Below are 22,960 nucleotides of genomic sequence, written 5' to 3' on the forward strand. Positions count from 1 at the left end.
AAGGCCAGCATTCTATCACTTAGAGCCTCAGCACCACTTCCAGTTATCTGGTGGTTAACTGGCGATAAGAGATTCACAGACTTTTCTGCCCAGGCTGGTTTTGAACTGTGATCCTCAGATCTCTGCCTTCTGAGTAGCTAGGATTACAGGCTTGAGCCACCAGCACCTTGCTCTGCCTCTTATCTTTTTTTTTTTGCCAGGGGCTTAGACTCAGGGCCTGAGCACTGTCCCTGGCTTCTTTTGCTCAAGGCTAGCACTCTGCCAGTTGAGCCACAGCACCACTTCTGGCCTTTTCTATGTATGTGGTGCTGAGGAATAGAACCCAGAGTTTCATGCATGCTTGGCAAGCACTCTACGCTAAGCCACATTCTCAGCCCTGCCTGTTATCTTTTAAATTGGCTTGTTTGTCTTTTATTGTTGAGTTGTAGATTTTTAAGATAAATATGCAGAAGTAGGATCATTGCATCTTAGGTTAATTGTATCTTTTTTTTGCCAGTCCTGGGGCTTGAACTCAAGGCCTGAGCACTGTCCCTGGCTTCTTTTTGCTCAAGGCGAACACTACCACTTGAGCCACAGCACCATTTCTGGCCTTTTCTATATATGTGGTGCTGAGGAATCGACCCAGGGCTTCATGTGTATGAGGCGAGCACTTCACCACTAGGCCATATTCCCAGCCCCTGTATCTTTTATTTTTGAGGTATCTCAGATTGTATTTTCCCATCAACTATGTATAGGCCTGATTTCTTCACATTGTTGACATGGGGATCTTTTGTTTAGTAGATGATGGCTGCTCTCCTCCTACATGTAGCATAATTTCTTATGTAGTTCTCTGATGTAGAATATATTGAGCACTTTTTCATGTACTAATTCACCATTTATATATCTTTGATGAAATATCTATTCAAATGAAATAGAATTAGGTTTTTGCCATTGATTTTAAATCATACTTTTCTGGGTTCATTTATTTGTGTAGTTATTTTTAAGGAATTCTTTAGTACATTCAATATATAAAATCATATTATTGTTGTGCCAAGTCGCAAGACCATCACCAAGAAGACCACCGAGACTCAGACATTCCGAAATGCAAAAGCAAGGCAAGGCTTTATTAAGCGAGCTGCAACTCGGGCCTCGTCCTACCCACCGACACAGCGGAGGTTGGGAGGGAGCCCCGAGCTGTGATTACACAGGGCTTATAAAGGCAAAGAACAAGGTTACAACAATCAGGTGTTCAAGCAAGTAAGATTAGGACACAGGTACAAATATGATTGGCTCAGGGTTAGATTCTAAAATGGGGTTCACGTGGTAAAATGGGGCCTGACTTCAAAGTCTGGCACTTCAATTATCTACAAATGGAAATTGTGTTCGTTTTTCTAGTCTGGATGCTCTGTGTGTGTGTGTGTGTGTGTGTGTGTGTGTGTGTGTGTGTGTGTGAGAGAGAGAGAGAGAGAGAGAGAGAGAAATTGAATCCAGGTTACTGATATTTTGTTGGGAATTCTGGAATCTAATTCATAAAGTGTACTGGAATGTAGTTTTATTGACATGTCTGTTTTTTTTGTTGGGGTAATGCTGGTCTCATAGAGTATATTAAGAAGGTGTTCCTCCCTTTTTTTTTAAGAAAAGTTTGTGAAGGACTATGAAATATTTGTCCACTGGTTGATATTTTCATAGAAACTAATTTTTGCTTTATTTTTATTTTCTTTATTGTATTGGAGGTTTTTGGAAGTCCTTGTGTTTGAATGTGGGGCCTTGTGCTTCCTAAGGCTGAGGCAACCCCACTGAGCTACACCTCCAACCCTGTTTTTCACAGGTTACTTTTCTGAGGCCTAGGGTCTTACTTCCTGCCCAGAAACTTGGCTGAGCACTGACTCATCTGCTTGTAGGCTTCCCATTTTACTGGCGTATGCAACTGTTTCCAGCTTCCCTCAATGGAGATGGATTTTACAGCTTAGGCTAGGATCATATTGCAGTCTTCCCAAACACATCCTACCACTTAGCTTGGGATGACAGGGGCAGGTCACTGTGCCAATTGTGGACTGGTGCAGTGTCTTTTCTGCTCAAGCTAGCCTCAAATTGTGATCCTCCCATTCTCAGTCTTCCAAGTAGTTAGGATTATATACATGAGCCACCAGTTCCTGACTTTTATTTATTTTTCTACATTTAATTTTTTCCTACACTGATCTTTATTATTTCTTTCCTTCTGCTTACTGGCAATTTAGTTTGGTATTTCACTGTTGTTGTTGCTCCCTTAATTTATGTTTTTACTGGATTGATAATATTTGCAATACAAACTTATATAACAGAAATTTCGCTTAAGTACTCCTTAGCTGCATCCCACAAATTGTTTTTGTTTTTGCTTTTTGTTTTCTACCAGTTCTGGGGCTTGAACTCAGAGCCTATACACTGTCCTGAGAGGTTTTTTTTTGTTTTTGTTTTTGTTTTTGTCCATAAGGCTAGAGCTCTACCATTTGAGCCAAACCTCTACTTCTCAGCTTTTTGGGGAGTGATTAATTAGAAACAAGAGTGTCGAGGACTTTCCTGCCTGGGCTGGCTTTGAACCATTATCCTCCTATCTCAATATCCCGAGTAGCTAGGATTACAGGTATGAGATAACAGTACCCAGCTCAGTAGCTAGGATTACAGGTATGAGATAACAGTACCCAGCTCCCACAAGTGTGTGTGTGTGTGTGTGTGTGTGTGTGTGTGTGTGTGTGTGTGTGTGTACATGTACCTGTGCTGGTCCTGGGGCTTGAACTGGCCTTCGTGCTGTCCTTTAGCTTTTTTGCTCAGGCTAGCTCTCTACCTCTTGATCCACAGCTCCACTTCTGACTTTTGAGTGGTTAATTGGACATAAGAGTCTCACACTCTCCTGCCCAGACTGGCTTCAAGCCATGATCCTCAGATCTCAGCCTCTCGAGTAGTTAGACTTATAGGGCACTCCGGCACCCAGCCAGAGTGTGTATTTTATATGACCTCAATCCTTTTAAATTATGTTGTGGCCCACGACACCAATAAACTATGACATTTACTAGACAGAAGTTAAATGGAGATAACTGAAGAGACAATTTAAAATGTCTCATGATGGGGTTGGAGGCATGGTTCAGATGGTAGAACACCAGCCAACATGCAAAAACATCAGGTACCAAGTTCAAGTCTTAGACCTTAAAAAAGAAAAGAATGCCACATGGTGGCCAGGTGTGGTGATTAATGCCTGTAATCTCAAATCTCAACTACTTGGGAGGTAGAGATAGGAGGGTTGAAGTTCAAGGCCATCCCAAGCAAAAAGTTAACCAAGAACTAGGCAGATATAGTGATTCATACTTGTAATCCCAGCTACAAGGGAAGCAGAACTAGAATCAGAGAGCCAAAACTGGAGAACTCTGAAAATAACTAAAGCAAAAAGGGCTAAGGATGCGGCCTTCCTGGCAGAACATTTCCTAGCAAGTGTGAGATCAAACCACAGCAACATACACACACACACACACCACAAAAAGTATGTTCCTTGACTTCATTATTCCTATGGCTCTGACATATGGCCAGGTTGCTTTCTAAAACACTTATGTAATTTGACAGCATTACTCACTGTATATGTCTTCTAGCTTCCCTGTTTCCTCTTTGTCTTTATTATTTCTCTTAGGGTGCAGTTTATAATTCTACAGAATGTATTTATTGTTCACTTTGTTATAATACTTTATCAAAGAAATAGACCACTTTTTATTTATATTCTTTCCTCTTTTCTGCCAAGTCTCCTGGAGCCTGTATGGCTCCAGGTAGTGGGTCCTTTCCTAGTACATATGACCAGCAGCCATCCAGAGATAGTCGACAGGGCCAGTGGCAACGCCGGAGGAGGCTGGATGGAGCACTGAATAGAGTCCCAATTGGATTTTATCAAAAAGTATGGAAAGTTTTGCAGAAGGTAAGCATCACACATTGTTGCTGTCTCTTTTTCCTGCCTTAAATCCTCAGTCTCCCTGGCTTATATATGACGTAAAACATGGTTGGAATTATATGAAGATCATATACTCAGACAGACAAAACCCAGAAGAAAAAATATAAATAAAACAGTTGATTTTATTACTGTGGCATTATTGATAATTTAGTCTTGTTTCACTATTGTTGCAGTGGTATTTTGTTTTTGTTGGTCATGAGGCTTGAACTCGGGGCCTGGATGCTCTCTCTGAGCTCTTTTTGCTCAAGGCTAGCACTCTCCCAATTTGAGCCACAGTTCCACTTCTAGTTTCATGGTAGTTAATTACAGATAAGAGTCTCACAGACCACTGCCCTGGCTAGCTCTGAACCATGATCCTTAGATCTCAGCTCCTTAGCAGCTAGGATTACAGATGTGAGTCACCAGTGCCCAATTAGTGGTATTATTTGTGAATTAGATTTTTTAAATCATGACTTCTCTGTTTGGGGTCATAGTTGGACACTGTGAGACACTGGGATACAAGCATTTGTTGCTGCTTAAATGATTTGATGCCAAAGAGCCAGCTTTCTTTGGAAGTCATTTGTGTCTTTTTATAACCACATATCACTATAGTGAAATAAATGCAGTTTCTAGGCAATTTGTGTGTCTTTTACATATATTTCTCTTGGGTGACAATTACTGAACAAATGCAAAGCCATAATGATACTAGTAGTCCAAAGACTGTCTTTTATTGTTTTTGTTATTATTGAATTTTTATTTGCTTTGTTTTGAGAAAAGGTCTCACTATTAATTAGCCCAGGCTATTTAGCCTTGGATTTGAAATACTCTTGCCTTAGCCTCCAAAGTGCTAGGACTGAAGTAATATAGCACTATTGAAGTGCCAGACTTTGAAGTCAGGCCCCATTTTACCACGTGAACCCCATTTTACCACGTGAACCCATTTTAGACTCGAACACTGAGCCAATCAGATTTGTACCTGTGTCCTAATCTTGCTTGCTTGAACACCTGATTGTTGTAACCTTGTTCTTTGCCTTTATAAGCCCTGTGTAATCACAGCTCGGGGCTCCCTCCCAACCTCCGCTGTGTCGGTGGGTAGGACGAGGCCCGCGTTGCAGCTCGCTTAAATAAAACCTTGCCTTGCTTTTGCATTTTGGAGTGTCTGAGTCTCGGTGGCTCTTGGTGGTGGTCTTGTGACTTGGCATAACACTATGCCAGGTCCAAAGATTTTCCTGGTGTGACGAAAATTGTTCACCTCAAAGGCCTATTTTTCCTAACACACATAATGTTAGGTCCTCTCCCTGAGGGCTCCATGTAGATGCCCCCACCTCATTAAGTCTCCACCCAGTTACCTGGGTAACCTGCAGACCTGGAGGCAGTTACCTCCCCTTTCCCTGAGGTCACATCCTAATCCACCTGGCCACACCCCTTGCCCCTGCCCTAGATATAAAGCAGGGATGGGTGGGGGTCTCTTTCTCTCTCTCTCCCTTCTCTCCTGCCATGGATCATCTTGGCCACAGGCCAGCAGTTCGGTAATAAACTTTCTTTCCTGCCTGAATACCACGTGGTGTTCTCCTTTACCGGCTACCTACTTTAAAAACCTAACACATAAAAGCACATGACATCAGGTCAATGACAGTTTTTGAGGGCCAGAGACCTGACGGATAGATATTTTTGTGTCCCTCCTAGTGCTTGAACTCAGGGCCTGGATCCCTGAGCTTTTTTGCTCACGGTTAGCACTTTACCACTTGAGCCACAGCTCCACTCCTGGCTTTTTGGTGATTATTTGAAGATAAGTCTCTGCTTTGAATTGCAATCCTCAGATCGCAGCCTCTTGAGTAGCTAAGATAACAATCATGAGCCACTGGCGCCCAACAAGACAGACATATATTTTATGTAACCAGTTATGCACGAATTGTGCTTATTCAACTTGCCAGGCCTGTGTTAGGGTCTCTTCTTCTCAGACACCATGTAAGGACACTATGAAGTACCTATTCACCAAAGAGTTGAATCAATGGTTACTTCCTTTTGTTGTTGTTTTTAGAACAGATTACATTTATTTATAAGATTGTAACACAAAAAACAGAACTAGACAAATTTCTTAAGTATATAATTACAGGTTAAATTAAATGATAAATACAAAATAAATGAAATTTAAAAGTCAATATTACCTAGAGCTGATGAGTAAGTGACACAACAGAAAAAAAGGAAGGAAAAGGAATATAAGCTGAGAAATATTAGGGCAGAAGATATGATTTAGTGGCAGAGTGCTTGCCTAGCTTGGGCAAGGCTCTGGGTTCTAACCTCAGTCCAGCATATAGTTACTTCTTAAATAGCAGCTATGCTGCAAGGCCAAATGGTTTATAAGCAAGATGCTTAGTACAAGGATGCATTTGTACAAGAGAAGGAATGTGTCTTTTGTAATTGGGGCTTTTAGTGTCAGAAACAAAACCTGGGCTTGGGATTTTAATGTAAGAGGCACAACACATGCCTTTCAGAGTCTGAATGTGATATGATTCTGTACATATGTTTGAAGGTTGACAATTCTTTGCATATACTTATTTGGTATATGGAATACAGGAAAGAAGTGTTTAGTAAAACTACTAAACCTCCTAGATTATAATATTTCTCTGGCTATTTAATATAGAATGTTTTGACTTATCTAAAATAAGTCAATAATTCTGGTTGCTTTTTTTTGGCGGGGGGTGTTTTTTTGCCAGTCCTAGGGCTTGAACTCAGGGCCTGGGCTCTATCACTGAGCCTGTCTGTGCTCAAGGCTAGCACACTACCACTTTGGGCACAGAGCCTCTTCTGGCTCTTTTCTGTTTATGTAGTTCTGAGGAACCCAGGGCTTTATGCATGCTAGGCAAGCACTCTACCGCTAAGCCACATTCCCAGCCCTCCGGTTGCTTTTTTAATAATTCATTTGGAAGTGATAGGGAAGATATTGATGTAATATTTATTTCTGTCCTTATGGAGCTTTGATATTACCAGAGAGAAAGAATAAAAAAATAAAGTGCTCATAGTGTTGAAAGACAGTAAGTGCTATAACCAAAGTAGTGTTAGAGTACTGCGGGTGGTGTGATGCTTGACTGCACCATGTGCCAATGGCATGTGTCCAATAAATGCATATTTCACATTTTTCCCATAGCTTAAAATTCTTTTTTTTTCCATAGCTTAAAATTCTTTCTGAATTACTTTTTGTAAAGGCTGTGGAACCTAGCATGATATCCTCCCATGTAGTCTGAATATGAGGACTGATCTATTGCAGAAGGTAGATCTTCCCTACCCAGCACACTCCTCTAAGTAGAGGATGAACTGAGGGTCTTCTGTAGTCCAACTGTGCATCTTAGAACTTTGGAATCATGACTCCATGTCAAGGAAACAAGTGCTGCAGAGTCTCATGCTTTCCTGTGTACCCCATGAGGTACACAGGAATATGATGTCTCATCTTCCAACTTCCCAGTAGTTTAGCTTATACCTCATATTTTATGATCTCATTTTTCTCTGCTTTGCAGTGTCATGGACTCTCTGTGGAAGGTTTTGTTCTTCCTTCTTCAACCACTAGGGAGGTAAGCTTCTGTCTTTTACATTTGTGTGATGGAGATTTGCCTGTTAGAAGTATTTTAGTGATCACTTTTTTAAAGTAACAGACCTATGCTTTTATATAGCATCTGAATATGAAATGCATTTGAAGAAAGGAGAGAATTTTTTAATGAATAGGAACATTAGAGAATAGTTGTGTATTATGTTAATTATATAAGAACAGCTTCTTTTCAACATTAAGTTAGCCTCAGTGAGGTTACATCAGAGTTGGAGAGAGCAGAAGGGCTAGTTATCCAAGAACAAATGACTTATATTCCCCATAATTTTCATTCCCACCTTTCTCTAGTAGGATTCTTGTAGACCTGTAGTAATCCTAAGTTCTAATTAAATCTTGGAGTTACCTGAACTCTGCAATGTGGCCTGGTAGAAACATCAGAGGGAGCCTAAGAATCTGTGTTTTAAGGTTATTTAATGATGCTACTGCATAACCATGGTTAGAAAATGCTGCCATGATCCACGGACATATAGCATAAGATGCTTTAATATTTTATTTTTGTAGTAATAAACTAGGAGTAATAAGATTGGAAAGTAGAACATTCTCAGAAACCATAGGATTGTAGCAGCTGGGGTACCTAATCACAAGATTGTAATACTTAGGACTTACAGGCCTTTTTCTGTGATATGTCTCTTTTCTCTGCATTTAAGCAGTCTACTTCTCTCTAAATAACCATATGCTTCTTTTCCTTTATTAATTATTTATGTTTAATTTTTATCATTTATTTGAGGCTGAAGTTGTAATCCAGGATCTCACATATGCTAGGCAAGTACTTTACCACAGAGTTACAGACTCAGCCCCAACTTCACACCTTTATAATGCTGGAAATGGAGCTTAAACTCTGGGTCTCACACTTTTACTCCTCTTTTCTGCTCATGGCTTTTTTGCTGGTTATCTTGGAGATGGGAGGGTCTTACAGACTTTTCTGCCCAGAATGACTTTGAAATGTGATCCTTTGTAGTTCAGCTTCTTGAGTAGCTAGAGTTATAAGTGTGTGTGCCACCATCACCCAACAACTTTATAGTTTTTTAAAAATTTTATTGTGGTGGCTGGGAATATGGCCTAATGGTAGAGGGCTTGCCTCACATACATGAAATGCTGGGTTTGATTCCTCAGCACCACACATATAGAAAAAGCCAGAAGTGGCACTGTGGCTCAAATGGTAGAGTACTAGCCCTGAGCAAAAAGATGCCAGGGACAGTGCACAGGCCCTGAGCTCAATCCCCAGGACTGCCAAAAAAAAATATTGTATATGGGATAACTTTGTACTTTTCTTTTCTTTTTTTTTTTGGCCAGTCCTGGGCCTTGGACTCAGGGCCTGAGCACTGTCCCTGGCTTCTTCCCGCTCAAGGCTAGCACTCTGCCACTTGAGCCACAGCGCCGCTTCTGGCCGTTTTCTGTATATGTGGTGCTGGGGAATCGAACCTAGGGCCTCGTGTATCCGAGGCAGGCACTCTTGCCACTAGGCTATATCCCCAGCCTGACTTTGTACTTTTTAATGCCCATTTTATTCTAGTGGCACATAAGCATTTTATGTAATTATATATATATATGGATAGATATACATATATATATAAATATAATTTTAAGATCTACCTAAAATTTTCCTTTGTCCATAGTCATCAGATTTGTTGTTTTAAATAACTGTAAAAATTCATGAAGTGGGCTGGGGATATGGCCTAGTGGCAAGAGTGCTTGCCTTGTATACATGAGGCCCTGGGTTCGATTCCCCAGCACCACATATACAGAAAACGGCCAGAAGTGGCGCTGTGGCTCAAGTGGCAGAGTGCTAGCCTTGAGCGAAAAGAAGCCAGGGACAGTGCTCAGGCCCTGAGTCCAAGGCCCAGGACTGGCCAAAAAAAAAAAATTCATGAAGTTCCTCTGCCATGACAGGCCATTATACAATTATTGCCATATTTGGGTTTCTTTTCGTTTTCCATTTGTGACTAATGGTGATATAAACACTCTTGCACATAGAATTTTTTCCTTCTATTGAATTATTTTCTTAGGATGAACTCCTAGCAATAGGATTATGGGTTAGGGGGCATTGACACTTTTATGACTGACTCTCTGTATGTCTTGCCAGATTGCCTTATGAAAGACTGAATCCATTCACTCCATTACATTACAGGGGGTAAATCTGTGTTCACAGATACAGAGTTTTTATTGCCTTTCAGACCAGGGATTGATGCTTCTGGCAGTGGGCACCTAGGACATGATTTTCTTTTATTCTATGGTAGATGACTCCAGGGGAGATTAAATTCTCTGTCCATGTGGAGTCTGTCCTGAACCGTGTACCTCAGCCGGAATACCGCCAGCTTCTGGTTGAAGCCATACTTGTTCTTACCATGCTGGCAGACATTGAGATTCATAGCATTGGAAACATCATTGCTGTGGAAAAAATAGTGCATATTGCCAATGACTTGTTCCTTCAAGAACAGGTAGGTAAACGTGATTTTTCTCAAAGAAGAATGTTTAAAGCTAAGCTGACTACATTCCAAGCATCTCACTAAAAGCCTAAGTCTCTTTCTTATACTTTCTTATCTATAGCTCTTTTCTAGGCTTTCTTTAGAGTGGCTCTAACAAAAATATATTTTAAAAACCCTAAGCCACTTATTTATGTATATGTTTGTTTAGTACTGCTGGGGACCGAGTCCAGGGCCTTGTGCACATTAGCCAAATGTTCTACCACTGGTTTCATTTTATTTTGTTTTTTTAATTAACCTGTATTAATTATGCATATTAATGGAATTCCATGTGATACTTTCACACAGGCATACAGCTTGCACTGATGAAATTTAATCTCCCTCTATCTGCCTTCCTTATCCCATGTATTTCATAATTTGTGTTAAATGGTGAAGTTGCCTGGAACTCAAGAAGTCTTGTGCTTTCCTCTTAAAAGCATCGTATTTCCAATTTCTGATCTTAATGGTTTTGTAGTACTAAGGTCTGAAAGCATATCCTTTCTGGTCTATAAGAAAAAAATCAGAATTAGTTTTGCTTGGCTTTTATTGCTTATAAGAAAATATTAAAGTGAAACTTTTATTTCTCCATTTTATTCTTTTCTTGAAAAATCTAACAGAAAATTAACCACATTAAAAAAATATTAACTTCTTGCTGGGCACTGCTGTCTCATGACTGTAATCATAGCTACTCAGGAGGTTAAGATCTGAGGATCACAATTTGAAATCATATGAGAAGAAAAGTCTGTGTGACTGTTATCTCCAATTAACCAGAAAAATGTCAGAAGTGGAGCTGTGGCTCAAATGCCAAGATTACCAGCCTTCAGGGACATAACTGAGATCAAGCCTCAGTACTGGCACAAAAATAAATAAATAAAAAATTTTCTTGAACTGTTCTAAATATTGTCTGACAGTGGGAACATAAAATGAAAGAGTATGTGTTATCCACAGAAAAATACCCAAAATGTGTAGCAGGTATTTCCTTCCCAGACACTGTGAGAAAACACAAAAGAAAAGTATTCAGGATTTTCTTGAACAGTTCTAATTTTCAATATTCTGGATTGCTGTCAGTCTGTGTGTCTGAAAATGTTACTATGTTTAGGCATAGACTAGTTTTAGAATGCTTATGGTCTTTTTTAATTAAGTTGGCTTATAGAGATTAGTGATTAAACACAAGATAAAAGAAATCAAGATGAAATAGTACTGGAAAGTTTCAGACCAAAGTCCTACTAGGGAAATTTGTAAGTATTATCATTTATCTGTTATTAACAGATATGTCACATTTAATTAGCTATCACATTATATTTATCTTACAGTAATTTTAAAATAGTCAGGCACCGATGGTTCACACCAATAATCCTTGCTACTCGGGAGTCTGAGATCTGAGGATCTAGGTTCAAAGCCAGCAGAGGCAGAAAAGTCCCTGGTAGACTCTAAGCTCCAAAAATCAGAAGCAGAAGTGTGGCTCAAAGTGGTAGAGTGATAGCCTTGAGCAAAAGAGTTCAGGGACAGCATCAGGTGCTGAGTTCAAACCCCAAGACCAACCAAAAGAAAAAAAAACAGGAAAGAAAATTTAAAATAATCTTTTTTTTTTTCCTCAAATTTTTATTATCAAACTGACGTACAGAGAGGTTACAGTATCATACGTTGGGCATTGGATACATTTCTTGTACTGTTTGTTGCCTTGTCCCTCATGCCCCCCTCCCTCCCCCCCTTTCCCTCCCCCCCCAGGTGTTCAGTTCACTTACACCAAACAGTTTTGCAAGTATTGCTTTTGTAGTTATTTCTCTTTTTTTACCCTGTGTCTCTCGAATTTGGTATTCCCTTTGAATTTCCTACTTCCAATACCAGTAAACACGGTTTCCAATATACTCAGATAAGATTACAGAGATAGTGTAGGTACAAACATAGGAAGGTGATACAAAACATTATCAATAATAGAAACTACACATACACATAGGACGTTGAAAGTAGTTACAACTGTGATATATCACTTGTTTCCATAACATGGAGTTCATTTCAATTAGCATCATCTTATGTGTTTCTAAGGGTATAGCTATTGGGCCTTGTGATGCTCTGCTATGGCTTGCCTAAACCTGTACTAATTATTCCCAATAAGGGAGGCCATAGAGTCCATGTTTCTTTGGGTCTGGCTCACTTCACTTAGTATAATTTTAAAACTTGGGCGTGTAGTACAAAGGCATGTTTAGACAGTCATGTTCATAGTTTGGCACCTGTACCTCATCCTAGCTACTCAAGAGTCTGAAATCTGAGGATCAAAGTTTTAAGCTAGCTGAGTTTAAAAAAAAGGCTGTGAGACTCTTGTTTCCAATTAACCACCAAAAAGTGGAAGTAGGGGGCTGGGGATATAGCCTAGTGGCAAGAGTGCCTGCCTCGGATACATGAGGCCCTAGGTTCGATTCCCCAGCACCACATATACAGAAAACGGCCAGAAGCGGCGCTGTGACTCAAGTGGCAGAGTGCTAGCCTTGAGCAAAAAGAAGCCAGGGACAGTGCTCAGGCCCTGAGTCCAAGGCCCAGGACTGGCCAAAAAAAAAAAAAAAGTGGAAGTAGAACTATGACTCAAGTGGTAGAGTACCATGCTGGAGCGCAAGCCAAGGGAGAGAGAGTTCAAGCCCCAGTACCAGCACAACCCATATTTGTTATTTTGGCCATAAACCTTATCCATTCCTGGCTAAGTAGCTTAGTAGTCAACTAACTAGTAATGGGGAAGAGGCTATGAGTTATACTAACCAGGATTTTACTTGGTAGGATTAGTAATTTTTTCCTTTCCCATGTGTTTTCCCACTCTTAAAAACCAAACAGAAAACCCTCGGCGCAGATGATACCATGTTGGCAAAGGATCCTGCATCTGGCATCTGTACTCTTCTATATGACAGTGCTCCGAGTGGCAGGTTTGGCACCATGACCTACCTCTCCAAGGCAGCTGCCACCTACGTGCAGGAGTTCCTGCCCCACAGTATCTGTGCAATGCAGTGAAGGCCTTGGGCCTTTTTGGTTGATTATGCATGGAACTGAAATGCTAGCACCTGATCACTCCTTTGTGTCCCTTCTAGCCCCATTCCTTCCAATAAGAGAAAACTTTTCTGGCAAACTGACTGCTTTAGAAGAAGAGAACCTTACTTGGAGACTCACCTTCAGTGTGTATAAGCTCATCCAGGCCTTCAAAAACTGTTTTTAATTCATTCATAGTTTATAAAAATGTGCATGTGTTTTTATTCTGCAGATAATGTTACCAACTTCTTTTCATAACTCCTATTTAGGGAATAAGTATTAATAATTAACTTATTCTTCAGGTTTGATGGTTCTTATATATAGTTTTATTGTTGTCTACATGAGTGGTGGGTGTTTTGGTATATTACTTCCAGTAAGTGGACTTTTAAGTTGTTGGATTTTACATTGCTATAATTAGAAACATCGATTAAGTGCCTTTTCCTAGGAAAAGAAAATACCAGATCATAATCTCCTTCTTCACTCCCAAGTTGCCTTATTCTAAATGATAAAATAGTTTCTCTGTAGAATTGTCTATGGTTGTGCTCTCTGTCTCTGTCCAGGATACCTACCCCGCTCTTTTTGATGGTCAGTGCAAGCTGAGCCAGCAAATTTTGTATTGACACTTGAAGTCACCCTTTATGAAGATTGTTTCTACTCAGAGCAGAATATGTGGAATAACCTAGAGCAATAGAGTCGGGAGCCTATTTCCAGAAAGGAAAGGAAAGATGAGAAGATGTGTGGGCAGTGTCACATACAGAGCCATGGGCACACACGATGGACTGCTCCTTACAGACAGCCTTACCCTGGATTCCACATGTCACAGAGAATGGAAGCATCCATCTTCAACAAAGAAAAGCCCAGAAGTCCTACCTGTAGCTGCTCTGCTGAGCAATTTTCTTGTACTCTTTGTCTCTGTCTCACTTACCTACTTATTTTCTATAGCCAACCAACCAGCCCCACTTAATTCCCTCCAAAATCTATTCTTTTTTTTTTTTTGCCAGTCCTGGGCCTTGGACTCAGGGCCTGAGCACTGTCCCTGGCTTCTTCCCGCTCAAGGCTAGCACTCTGCCACTTGAGCCACAGCGCCGCTTCTGGCCGTTTTCTGTATATGTGGTGCTGGGGAATCGAACCTAGGGCCTCGTGTATCCGAGGCAGGCACTCTTGCCACTAGGCTATATCCCCAGCCCCCAAAATCTATTCTTAAACACTTCCACTTACAGATTCACTTCTAGAGTTCATGTCCATGGATCATGGTATCTGTGTGTGTGCCTGTGTGTGTGTGCCTGTGTGTAATAAGTAGTATTTGTGATAAGATTGTGTGTTTGTGAGTATATTTGGTGGGCTGAGTAAGCATGTGAGTATGAGTGTTGCAAATGAACGGAATGGGGCAGAACTCCAGCTGATACACACAGGCAGTGGAAGGATGCCTCCAATCTTCTCTTCTGGTCTCATGCATAGGAAGACTTGGTTGGCACAACATTTCTTCTACTTTTCCTTCTGATTTGTTGGTAGTGGTAGCTAGTTTCCCTGTTTGCACTCAGATAATTTCCTACTTGAATCCCTTAATTTCCCTTGGAGTGTAGGGTTTTCTCCAATAACAGGAATGGGACTAGATGGTGCAGAAAATTTTATAAACATGTATTCCAAAACCAGTGGCAATCCTCTGAATGTATTGAACAAGTGAATATAGTAGGGTGATAGAAAACAGATGGTGAAGACAAAGAGAGGATGCCCTGCCTTTTAGTACCTCTCTCCAACCACATGGAAATACACAGTAAGTACCATTCTAATTCATAAATTTTGGGGTCACTTTTGAAGAGATTGCTCAATCTCTTCTGAAATACTTTGTCTTTTCATTGGCTGTAAGTATGCTCCAGTCACAGGAAGTACATCTGGAGTGCCACAAGTGAAAGCCACCACTCCTTCCTGAACTCATTTGTCTGGATTGACACTGATGACTGCACCTCTCTGGGTTGATTATACAACTGTCTCTGTGACCCCAGGCCATGCTATTTAACTTTTCACAAAACTCTACTGATATTTTGTTCCTTTTAAGTTTGTAATACTTTAAAAAGAATGTTGGAATTTTTTAAAACATTCATGTTTTGAAAATAGAATAAAGAATAAGAATTTGCAATTAAATCAAGTTTGGTGCCAGTGCACAAAACTGTGTGTTTTTATGATGAGAGCTTATTTTGTGGATTGATTTTTACATACTCTTTATACAGTAAAGGCAAAGCTCATGAAACAAATTTGAATAATTTTGATATGTATTATATATTATACATTAATGCTATATGTAAAGAAACACAGTTTTGTTCAGATACATACTCAAACTATGCTCACTAAATTTAAATAGGCTTATTGATGTCATTAGGAAAAATATCATCATGCTAATGAAATAAGGTGGAATTTTAGTCAGAATTTCAGTTGGGCCCAATGGGGCTTCTAAGCCATTGGAGGGTACTTAAAACAGTTTGTTCTCCTAAATATTATAAATATTTCTATAATCTTATGTATAAAATTCAATGGCCATTCTTTAATAAAAATGATACTAGTTAATTCAGTTTCACTACATTCTGGAGATTTAATACAATTGAAGGGGCAAGAATTGTCATTCTTTGTCGTTTTTGCTGGTCTTGAGGCTTGAACTCAAGGCCTGGGCACTGCCCCTGAGCTTTCTTGCTCAAGGCTAATATTTTTCCACTTGAGATACAGATCTACTTCTAACTTTTTAGCGTTTAATTGGGGCTAATGGTCTCACAGACTTTCTGCCTGAGCTGGCTTGGCATAGTCCTCAGATGTCAGCCTCCTGAGCAGCTAGGATGACAAGTGTGAGCTACCAGTGCCAGGATAAATCTGATTTATTTTAAGGAATTGCCTCAAAATAAACAGTCTGGCCAGGTCCAGTGGCTCACACTTGTCATCCTAGCTACTCAGGAGGCTGAGATCACAGTTCAGGCCAGCCCAGTCAGGAAAGTCCATGAGACGCTTATCTCTAATAAACTGCTCAGGAAAAAAAGCTGGAAGTAGAGCTGTGGCTCAAGTGGTAGAGTGCTAGCCTTGAGCACAAAGAGGCTCAGGATGGTGCCCAGGCTCTAAGTTCAAGTCCTAAAACCAGCAAAACAAAAACTGTGTTCAAACCACTAGTAATAACCTTTTAGTAGTAGTATGGGGTGAGGAGAATAATGGGGAATTTCCAGAAATGTTAAGGAATATTTGGAATAGTAAGGAATTTTAAGGAATAATAGTTCTTAAAACTACCAATATTTGAGTGCTTATCACATGGCAGACATTATTATATAGTCATGTGGCATAGATAATCTCATTTCACCTTCACAGTCACCATTTGATACTGTTGGCACCCCCATTTTACAGCCAAGGGCATGGAGACATCGACAGGTGAAGCATATTTTCCAAGGTCAATCAGTTCATAAGTGGTAGAGTTGTAGTCTGGCTCAGGAGTTCACATTTGTAGCAACTACATTCTTTGGTAAAAGATATTAGGGGGTGGTATGAAAACAAGGTTAGATGTTGAAGCATTGGTGGACAGATTATAAAATGAGCAAGGAATCTGGCCAAAAAGGTAGTGCCTTTTTTGCCTAGGAAGTTTCACTCTCAGACCTTTGTTTTAGTATTTTATTCCAGTGGATTTCACATTAACTTTGCCCAGGCCAGCTTTGAATTGTAATGTTTTTGCCATTGCTTCTGGAGTAACTGGGAACACAGGCTTATGCCACTACAGCAGGCTAGTTTTTGAGATAAGGTTTCACTAACTTTTTCCCATTCTGGCCTCAAACCTTTATCATCCTGTCTTTACCTGAGATGGAACCACATGCCTGTGCCCCCATACCTAACCTGGTAGTGCCTTTTAAAGAAGTATTTGTTTATGTGGTACTGAGGGAGCACTTTACCAATAAGCCACATTCCTAGCCCTGGTAGTGCCCTTTTAATGTGTAAGCTTTTCCTCTCACATGCCTCTGCCAGCAAGTAAAGGCAGGGGAGATGATAAAAAAAAAGTGGCCCAGTTCAACCTACCTGGCTTTTCAGGTTCAACGATCACCTTTAAGCAACAGTGGTTGAAGAAAGCAAGCCAAGTAATTGACCAAGATCATCAGCTTGGTAAACCAAGATTCAGCTGGCTTCTTCTGAAGCCTTGACAAGGGATTTCTTTCTGATTTCAGGACTACATAGGTATTAAGCATGTAGAAAATTGAAGATAGAAACTTGTAGGATGATCTGTGTTGTCTTCATCATTAGCAAGGCTCCAGCCAGTCTATGAAATTTGCTGCAGGAATGAGGTGCCAATTCCAGAGCATTGTGTATCAATTTACCTTTTGTACAATTAAATTATCTTGCTTCATTTTGTGCTGTACTAAGATACTGGTTCGATTTGAGAATACTCCTGCACTGAAAGGTTCAGCTGTCTCTCCAGAAGAGAAAGAACACACACACCTATTTCCAAGTTATCTGATTACAGTGAAGAATTTAGAGCGTTAATTGCTTTTCTGTATCTTGCCCTGAAGGCCCATTGCCTAGCCCAGAAGGCCCAGAACAAGTCTCATTACCTACTTACACTGCTAATATGTCATGATTTCACATTTCAGTCAATTCCCATAGCCCCATAGGCTCTTACCCCCTCTCTATGAGCATGTGAAAGTTCTCTTCTGACCTACAATCAAAGCTGGGTTCTGATAAACCCTCAGGCTAATAAACTACTTCTTTTCACAGTCAGATTCCGTCAGAAAGGAGGCTACACATAAGGATGGGTACTTCATTTCTTTTTTTTAAATTAAATTTTGGCAAGGTGATGTACAGAGGTGATACAGTTACACAATAAGATAGTGAGTACATTTCCCATCATATTTGTTATACCCTCCCTCCTTTTTCTTTCCCTTCCCTAGTTCAGATAAGCATATATACAATATCCACTGTACCAAAATCATATACAGCAGCCACCTGGGGTACGCCACAGGAAATTCAACTAACATGTAAAACCCAACGACAATGATAAAATCCTCCTGTTTCCATCTCTGGGAGTTCATCTTGCTTAGCCTCATCCTATATAATCATATGTACGTAGCTATTGAGCTCTTGTGAACCTCTGATAGGTCTATCCTAGACCTTTTTGTGCTTGTTCAGCAGTTGTTTGGTTTTAGAGACATAATGTAAAGTTGCTGACCAAAACGTGGAAAAACCATTTGAAAAGAAGTTTGTTGTTTTACAGACATGATCTCTACTGTTCTCCCCTCGCCCCCCGACAACCACATATCAAGGAGACCATGGGTGGGGGCTTCATTTCTTTTTTTTATTTAAGTTTTTATTATCAAACTGATGTACAGAGAGGTTACAGTTTCATATATTAGGCATTGGATACATTTCTTGTACTGTTTGTTACCTCGTCCCTCATTCCCCCCTCCCCCAGGGGGCTTCCTGTTATCTGGCTTCTCCTACCTCTGGTTCCACCCACCCCATAGAACCCCATTGAGCATCTAAAAGGAAAAGGGATCGTTGACCTTTTGAAGTTCGTAACATTTTTTATTGGTTCTTCCTCCTTGAAAGGACTTCCCTGATTGCTGGGAAAACTTAGTTTTGATTCAACTATTTCTTTTTTGTCCTTTTTTTTTTTGCCAGTCCTGGGCCTTGAACTCAAGGCCTGAGCACTGTCCCTGACTTCCTTTTGCTCAAGACTAGCACTCTGCCACTTGAGCCACAGCGCCACCTCTGGCCTTTTCTGTATATGTGGTGCTAAGTAATCGAACCCAGGGCTTCATGTATATGAGGAGAGCACTTTACCACTAGGCCATATTCCCAGCCCATTGTCTCCTTTCTTGTGTCTTTTTCCTACTACAAATATCCACAAATAGGAATCTTCAAAAATTACTGCTTTGTAGCTAGAAGATTCTGTGATGCCAGGCAGATTTTAATGATGTGATCCAATTCACTTTTTGTTTTTAGTAGTTCCCTCTGGTGCTGCATAGAGAATGGCTTGTAAGGGTAGCCAGAGTAGGAGAGACCATATGGAAATTGAAGAAAGTCCAGGCCAAAGATAATAGTTCTCAGACGAGGGTAGTGTCTCAACAGAGAGGGAAACGTGAATGTATGTAAGGCACATCCTAGAGACATAATGGAAATTGATGATGGGTTGGATTTTTCAGGTGGGACAAAAGAAATGTACACAAATGACCCTCAGATTTCTGGCCCAAGCAAATGGATCCATCTTAGTATCTTCATTGAGCTATTAAAGATGTGAAAAGTATGGAAGGGACTTGGCTGGGGAAATCATGAGTTTGGTTTTGAAATCTTTGTAACATGACTATTATACACTACAGGAGAGAAAAACATGTACTGTTGACTGTCTCAGCTACTCTTATGACTTCATTTTTATGTGGAAAATGTGTTTCTCGTGCAACTTCTTAACCTATGATTTACGAAACTGTTTCTTTCCATTGCCATCACCCTAGTTTAAATCATTATCTGGGAAGTTGTGGGACTCACAGCCTCTAGTCTTTCAATGACTATTTTTTCCTATACACTGTTACTGTAGATTTTTTTCAAAAATATTTATAAGGGACAGAGTGTGGCTCTCTTGGTAGCACACTTGCCTGTCATGCACAATATTCTGGGTTTGATCTCCAGGACCACATACCCAAATCAGTCTAAATGAGCTAGGCACTGATGGTTCACACCTGTAATCTCAGCTACTTAAGGGGGCTGAAATATGATGATTGAGGTTTAAAGCCAGCTCAGGCAGAAAAGTCCAGGAAATCCCATCTCTAGTTAACCAGTAAAAAGCTGGAACTAGATATGTGGTATAAGAAGTAAGAGTGGGCTGGGAATATGGCCTAGTGACAAGAGTGCTTGCCTCCTACACATGAAGCTCTGGGTTCGATTCCCCAGCACCACATATATGGAAAACGGCCAGAAGGGGCGCTGTGGCTCAGGTGGCAGAGTGCTAGCCTTGAGCGGGAAGAAGCCAGGGAAGGTGCTCAGGCCCTGAGTCCAAGGCCCAGGACTGGCCAAAAAAAAAAAAAAAAAAGAAAAAAGAAGTAAGAGTGCCAGCTATGAAAAAGCCAAGCAAGAGCACAAAGTCTTCAGGTCAAGCCCCAGTACCAGCACACAGAAAACAAATCTGTCTAAATGTCTCCCCATTTTCCACAGAATGAAGTCTTTTCTTTAGTATGCTGTTCAAAAGCTCTTTAAGCTGTAGTTATTCAGCTAAACTAGATGAGACATTTTCTGCTGTTTTTGCTTATGCTGCTCATTCTAGTCATGCCCTCCTCTGGCTCCCATATTCACAGAGAAAATTCCTATTTGTCCTCTCTGACTGTTGTATGAGAATCCTACTTACCATTTATTGAATACCAGTATTGAATGCTAAATATTGTGTGCGTGTGTGTGTGTGTGTGTGTGTGTGTGTGAAGCCTGCATGTATGCTGGTACCAGAGCTTGAACTCAGAGCCTCTTGCTCTGGCTTGGGGTTTTTCACTCATAGCTGGTGCTATATCACTTGAGCAGTACCTCAGCTTCTGCCTTTTTATTGGTTAATTGAAGATAAGAATCCCAGATTTGAGTGCCTCAGCTGACTTTTAATCTTGACTCTCAGATCTCAGCCTCCTGAGTAGCTAGGATTATAAATGTGAGCTACAGGTACCCAGCAATTGTTTTATTTTATTTTGTTGTTTTAGACAAAGTATTCTAATAGAGCCCAGGCTGGCCTCAAACTCTTGATCCTCTTACCTCAGCCTCCCAAGCGATGGGATTACGTCAGGTTACCACCTACTATGCCTGACAATGCTTTTGTTTTAATTGAGCTAAGCATTCTATATTCATTATCTGATTGCATTGTATATGGTTTATTGTGCATTCACCTCATCTTCTCTACAAGAATGCAGATTCCTGAGCGCACGGACTAGATTATAATTCATCTTTCAATTCACAGCTGAACTGCACACTTATTTTATGTAGGACAAGTTACATCCTAGTTAGAGAATAAATACTTAAAACATACCCTCCCCCCTAAAGATTTCCAAAGTACTAAGTATTAATAAATGGAAAGTTGAACAAAGTTAGATGTAACATAAAATCATCCTAGAGGAATCAGGTTTATATAGTGAAAATTATAAACCTTCAGTGTCACTGTACTGATTTTGAATTACTGCTTTTCTCCTTAAGTGTGGAACTTTAAGCAGTTATTTTCTCGCTCCAAATTGCATCTCTTAAATGGGTACTTTATCATTTCTTTCATAGGACTGTGGAAGTATGACATGAAAAATATATGCATAGTGCATATCTCATTAAAAAAAAGAATTTGGATGGGAATGTGGCTTAGTGGTAGAGTGCTCACCTGGCATGTGTGAACCCTGGGTTCGATTTCTCACTACCACATAAACAGAAAAAGCTAGAAGTGGTGCTCAAGTGGTAAAGTGCTAGCCTTGAGCAAAAGAAGCTGGAGGATAGACCCAGGACTGGCAAAAAATAAAATTAATTAAATAAAGAATAAAAAGCAAGTTAGACTTTAAAGAAGTTACAGATATTGGCCTGTCTCTGGGGTTGCTAGTAGGTCAGGTCAGCTGGTATTAGATCCTGGGAGCATCCAGGAACCTGGAAATGCTGATTGTAATTCTAAAATTAACCATGGATACTCCTAACAGGACCTGCACACCAAACTTGAAACATTTCCCTAGCCTTTGTTTGGTTTTACAACAAAGGAAGGAGGGAAGAACTACAATTTCCAAACACAACTGAACACATCCTACATACTTTCTATTATTACATCAACATTGAGGGAGTACATTTAGCAAAATTGCTTGATTCTAATCTACCAGGCAATTTTTACAGTATCAGACAGTCTCTTGGGAACATGATATCAGAGTTTCCTAAATAAAGTCTTGTGATTCTAAGATTATAAGTGTTAAACTAGAAACTGCCACACCGAATTTACTGTGCAAACTTTTCAAACCATTTACATCACTAATTGATTCCCCTACACATCCATGCCCATATTTCGGATAAGCAGTTGATGGAGCTGGAGAGTGGTGGGCTGTAGATGGCCACATTGCATCTGTCATTAAATACTTAAATGTCTGATATTTGCAGACTGAAACAATTCATAAAGGTCCCTGCTAAAACTCCAGTTTATGGCTATTTTAGTGTTTCACCCCAGCTCTTCCGCTACCGAAACGTCTTAAAAACTACATCTCCCAGCATGCTTTGAGTCTGGTCTGACTTCATCTCAAATGGCCCCGGAGGGCAACAAGGTACGATTAGTTTTGACCATCCTTATTTCTGTCACAAAACGTCTATCCTAATTGGCGACTGTTTGGGCATTTTTGTTCATCTGCCAAGCCTTCTTTCTTCGAGGTGCTGTTGCTGAGACGGGTTCTTCTGTCCTGGGAAGGCCCATCCATCTCCACAATTGGCTGAGGAGCAGGGGTAGTGGCTCCCGCGATCTCAAGAATAGGAAGGAATCTTGACCGGGGAGCACCGCTGCGGCCGATCTGAGCAGCAGGAACCTGAGCCCAGGCTGAGTCTGAAAACAGGGGAATCCAGACCGTGCCTCCGCAACGGTGGGAAGCGGAAGATGGACAAACTACAGTCCCAAGGAAATGGTGGGAAGCCGCTGCGCCCGGTTTACATTTACAGTCCCGAGTATGTCAGCGTGTGCGACTCCCTGACCAAGGTTCCCAAGCGGGTGAGAGAGATCGGGTTGGAAGTCCTGTGTGGGTTTTAGGCATGAAGGGTGGTCGGGGTAGACGGGAGGGCTGTGGGAAGCTGAGGGTGTAAAAATCCTCCACAGAAATTAGTAGCTCGGTCGGGTGCCTAAAGCAGAGGTGAGAAGAAAGTGTTCACGGAGGTTTGGGAGAGCGCCGCAAGTGGGTGGGGGAGGGGTGGGGGGAGGGGAGTCGTGTGGACCAGAGGGAATGGCACGGAGGGGCGGGAGTTTCTTTAGGAGGGGAT

At 40.7% G+C, this 22,960-nt stretch overlaps 2 protein-coding genes and 2 long non-coding RNA genes across 9 annotated transcripts in view; 2 read left to right on the forward strand and 2 right to left on the reverse strand.

Annotated features, from left to right (window-relative positions):
• The window catches only part of LOC125343577, a 6,376-nt gene extending 2,767 nt beyond the window's left edge, over positions 1-3,609 (reverse strand). The window contains exons 1-2 of the long non-coding RNA XR_007209352.1: positions 3,477-3,609; positions 2,286-2,288 (exon numbers count right to left, since the gene is read on the reverse strand). This is a non-coding gene — a long non-coding RNA (uncharacterized LOC125343577). The remainder of the gene's footprint in view (positions 1-2,285; positions 2,289-3,476) is intronic.
• Positions 1-13,532, forward strand: part of Phka1 (phosphorylase kinase regulatory subunit alpha 1) — a 116,255-nt gene extending 102,723 nt beyond the window's left edge. For all 6 annotated transcript variants that reach the window (XM_048336066.1, XM_048336068.1, XM_048336067.1 and 3 more), the window contains 4 exons: positions 3,743-3,913; positions 7,441-7,494; positions 9,764-9,964; positions 12,812-13,532. In XM_048336066.1, the coding sequence (XP_048192023.1) occupies positions 3,743-3,913; positions 7,441-7,494; positions 9,764-9,964; positions 12,812-12,985 (600 nt within the window). In that variant the 3' untranslated portion in view covers positions 12,986-13,532. The remainder of the gene's footprint in view (positions 1-3,742; positions 3,914-7,440; positions 7,495-9,763; positions 9,965-12,811) is intronic.
• The window catches only part of LOC125343576, a 29,326-nt gene continuing 17,062 nt past the window's right edge, over positions 10,697-22,960 (reverse strand). Inside the window, exon 3 of the long non-coding RNA XR_007209351.1 lies at positions 10,697-10,820. This is a non-coding gene — a long non-coding RNA (uncharacterized LOC125343576). The remainder of the gene's footprint in view (positions 10,821-22,960) is intronic.
• The window catches only part of Hdac8 (histone deacetylase 8), a 252,699-nt gene continuing 251,911 nt past the window's right edge, over positions 22,173-22,960 (forward strand). Inside the window, exon 1 of the mRNA XM_048336072.1 lies at positions 22,173-22,694. Within this exon, the coding sequence (XP_048192029.1) occupies positions 22,584-22,694 (111 nt within the window). The 5' untranslated portion in view covers positions 22,173-22,583. The remainder of the gene's footprint in view (positions 22,695-22,960) is intronic.

The sequence above is a fragment of the Perognathus longimembris genome, chromosome 28 (genome assembly GCF_023159225.1).
Source record: "Perognathus longimembris pacificus isolate PPM17 chromosome 28, ASM2315922v1, whole genome shotgun sequence".
Lineage (NCBI taxonomy): Eukaryota > Metazoa > Chordata > Mammalia > Rodentia > Heteromyidae > Perognathus > Perognathus longimembris.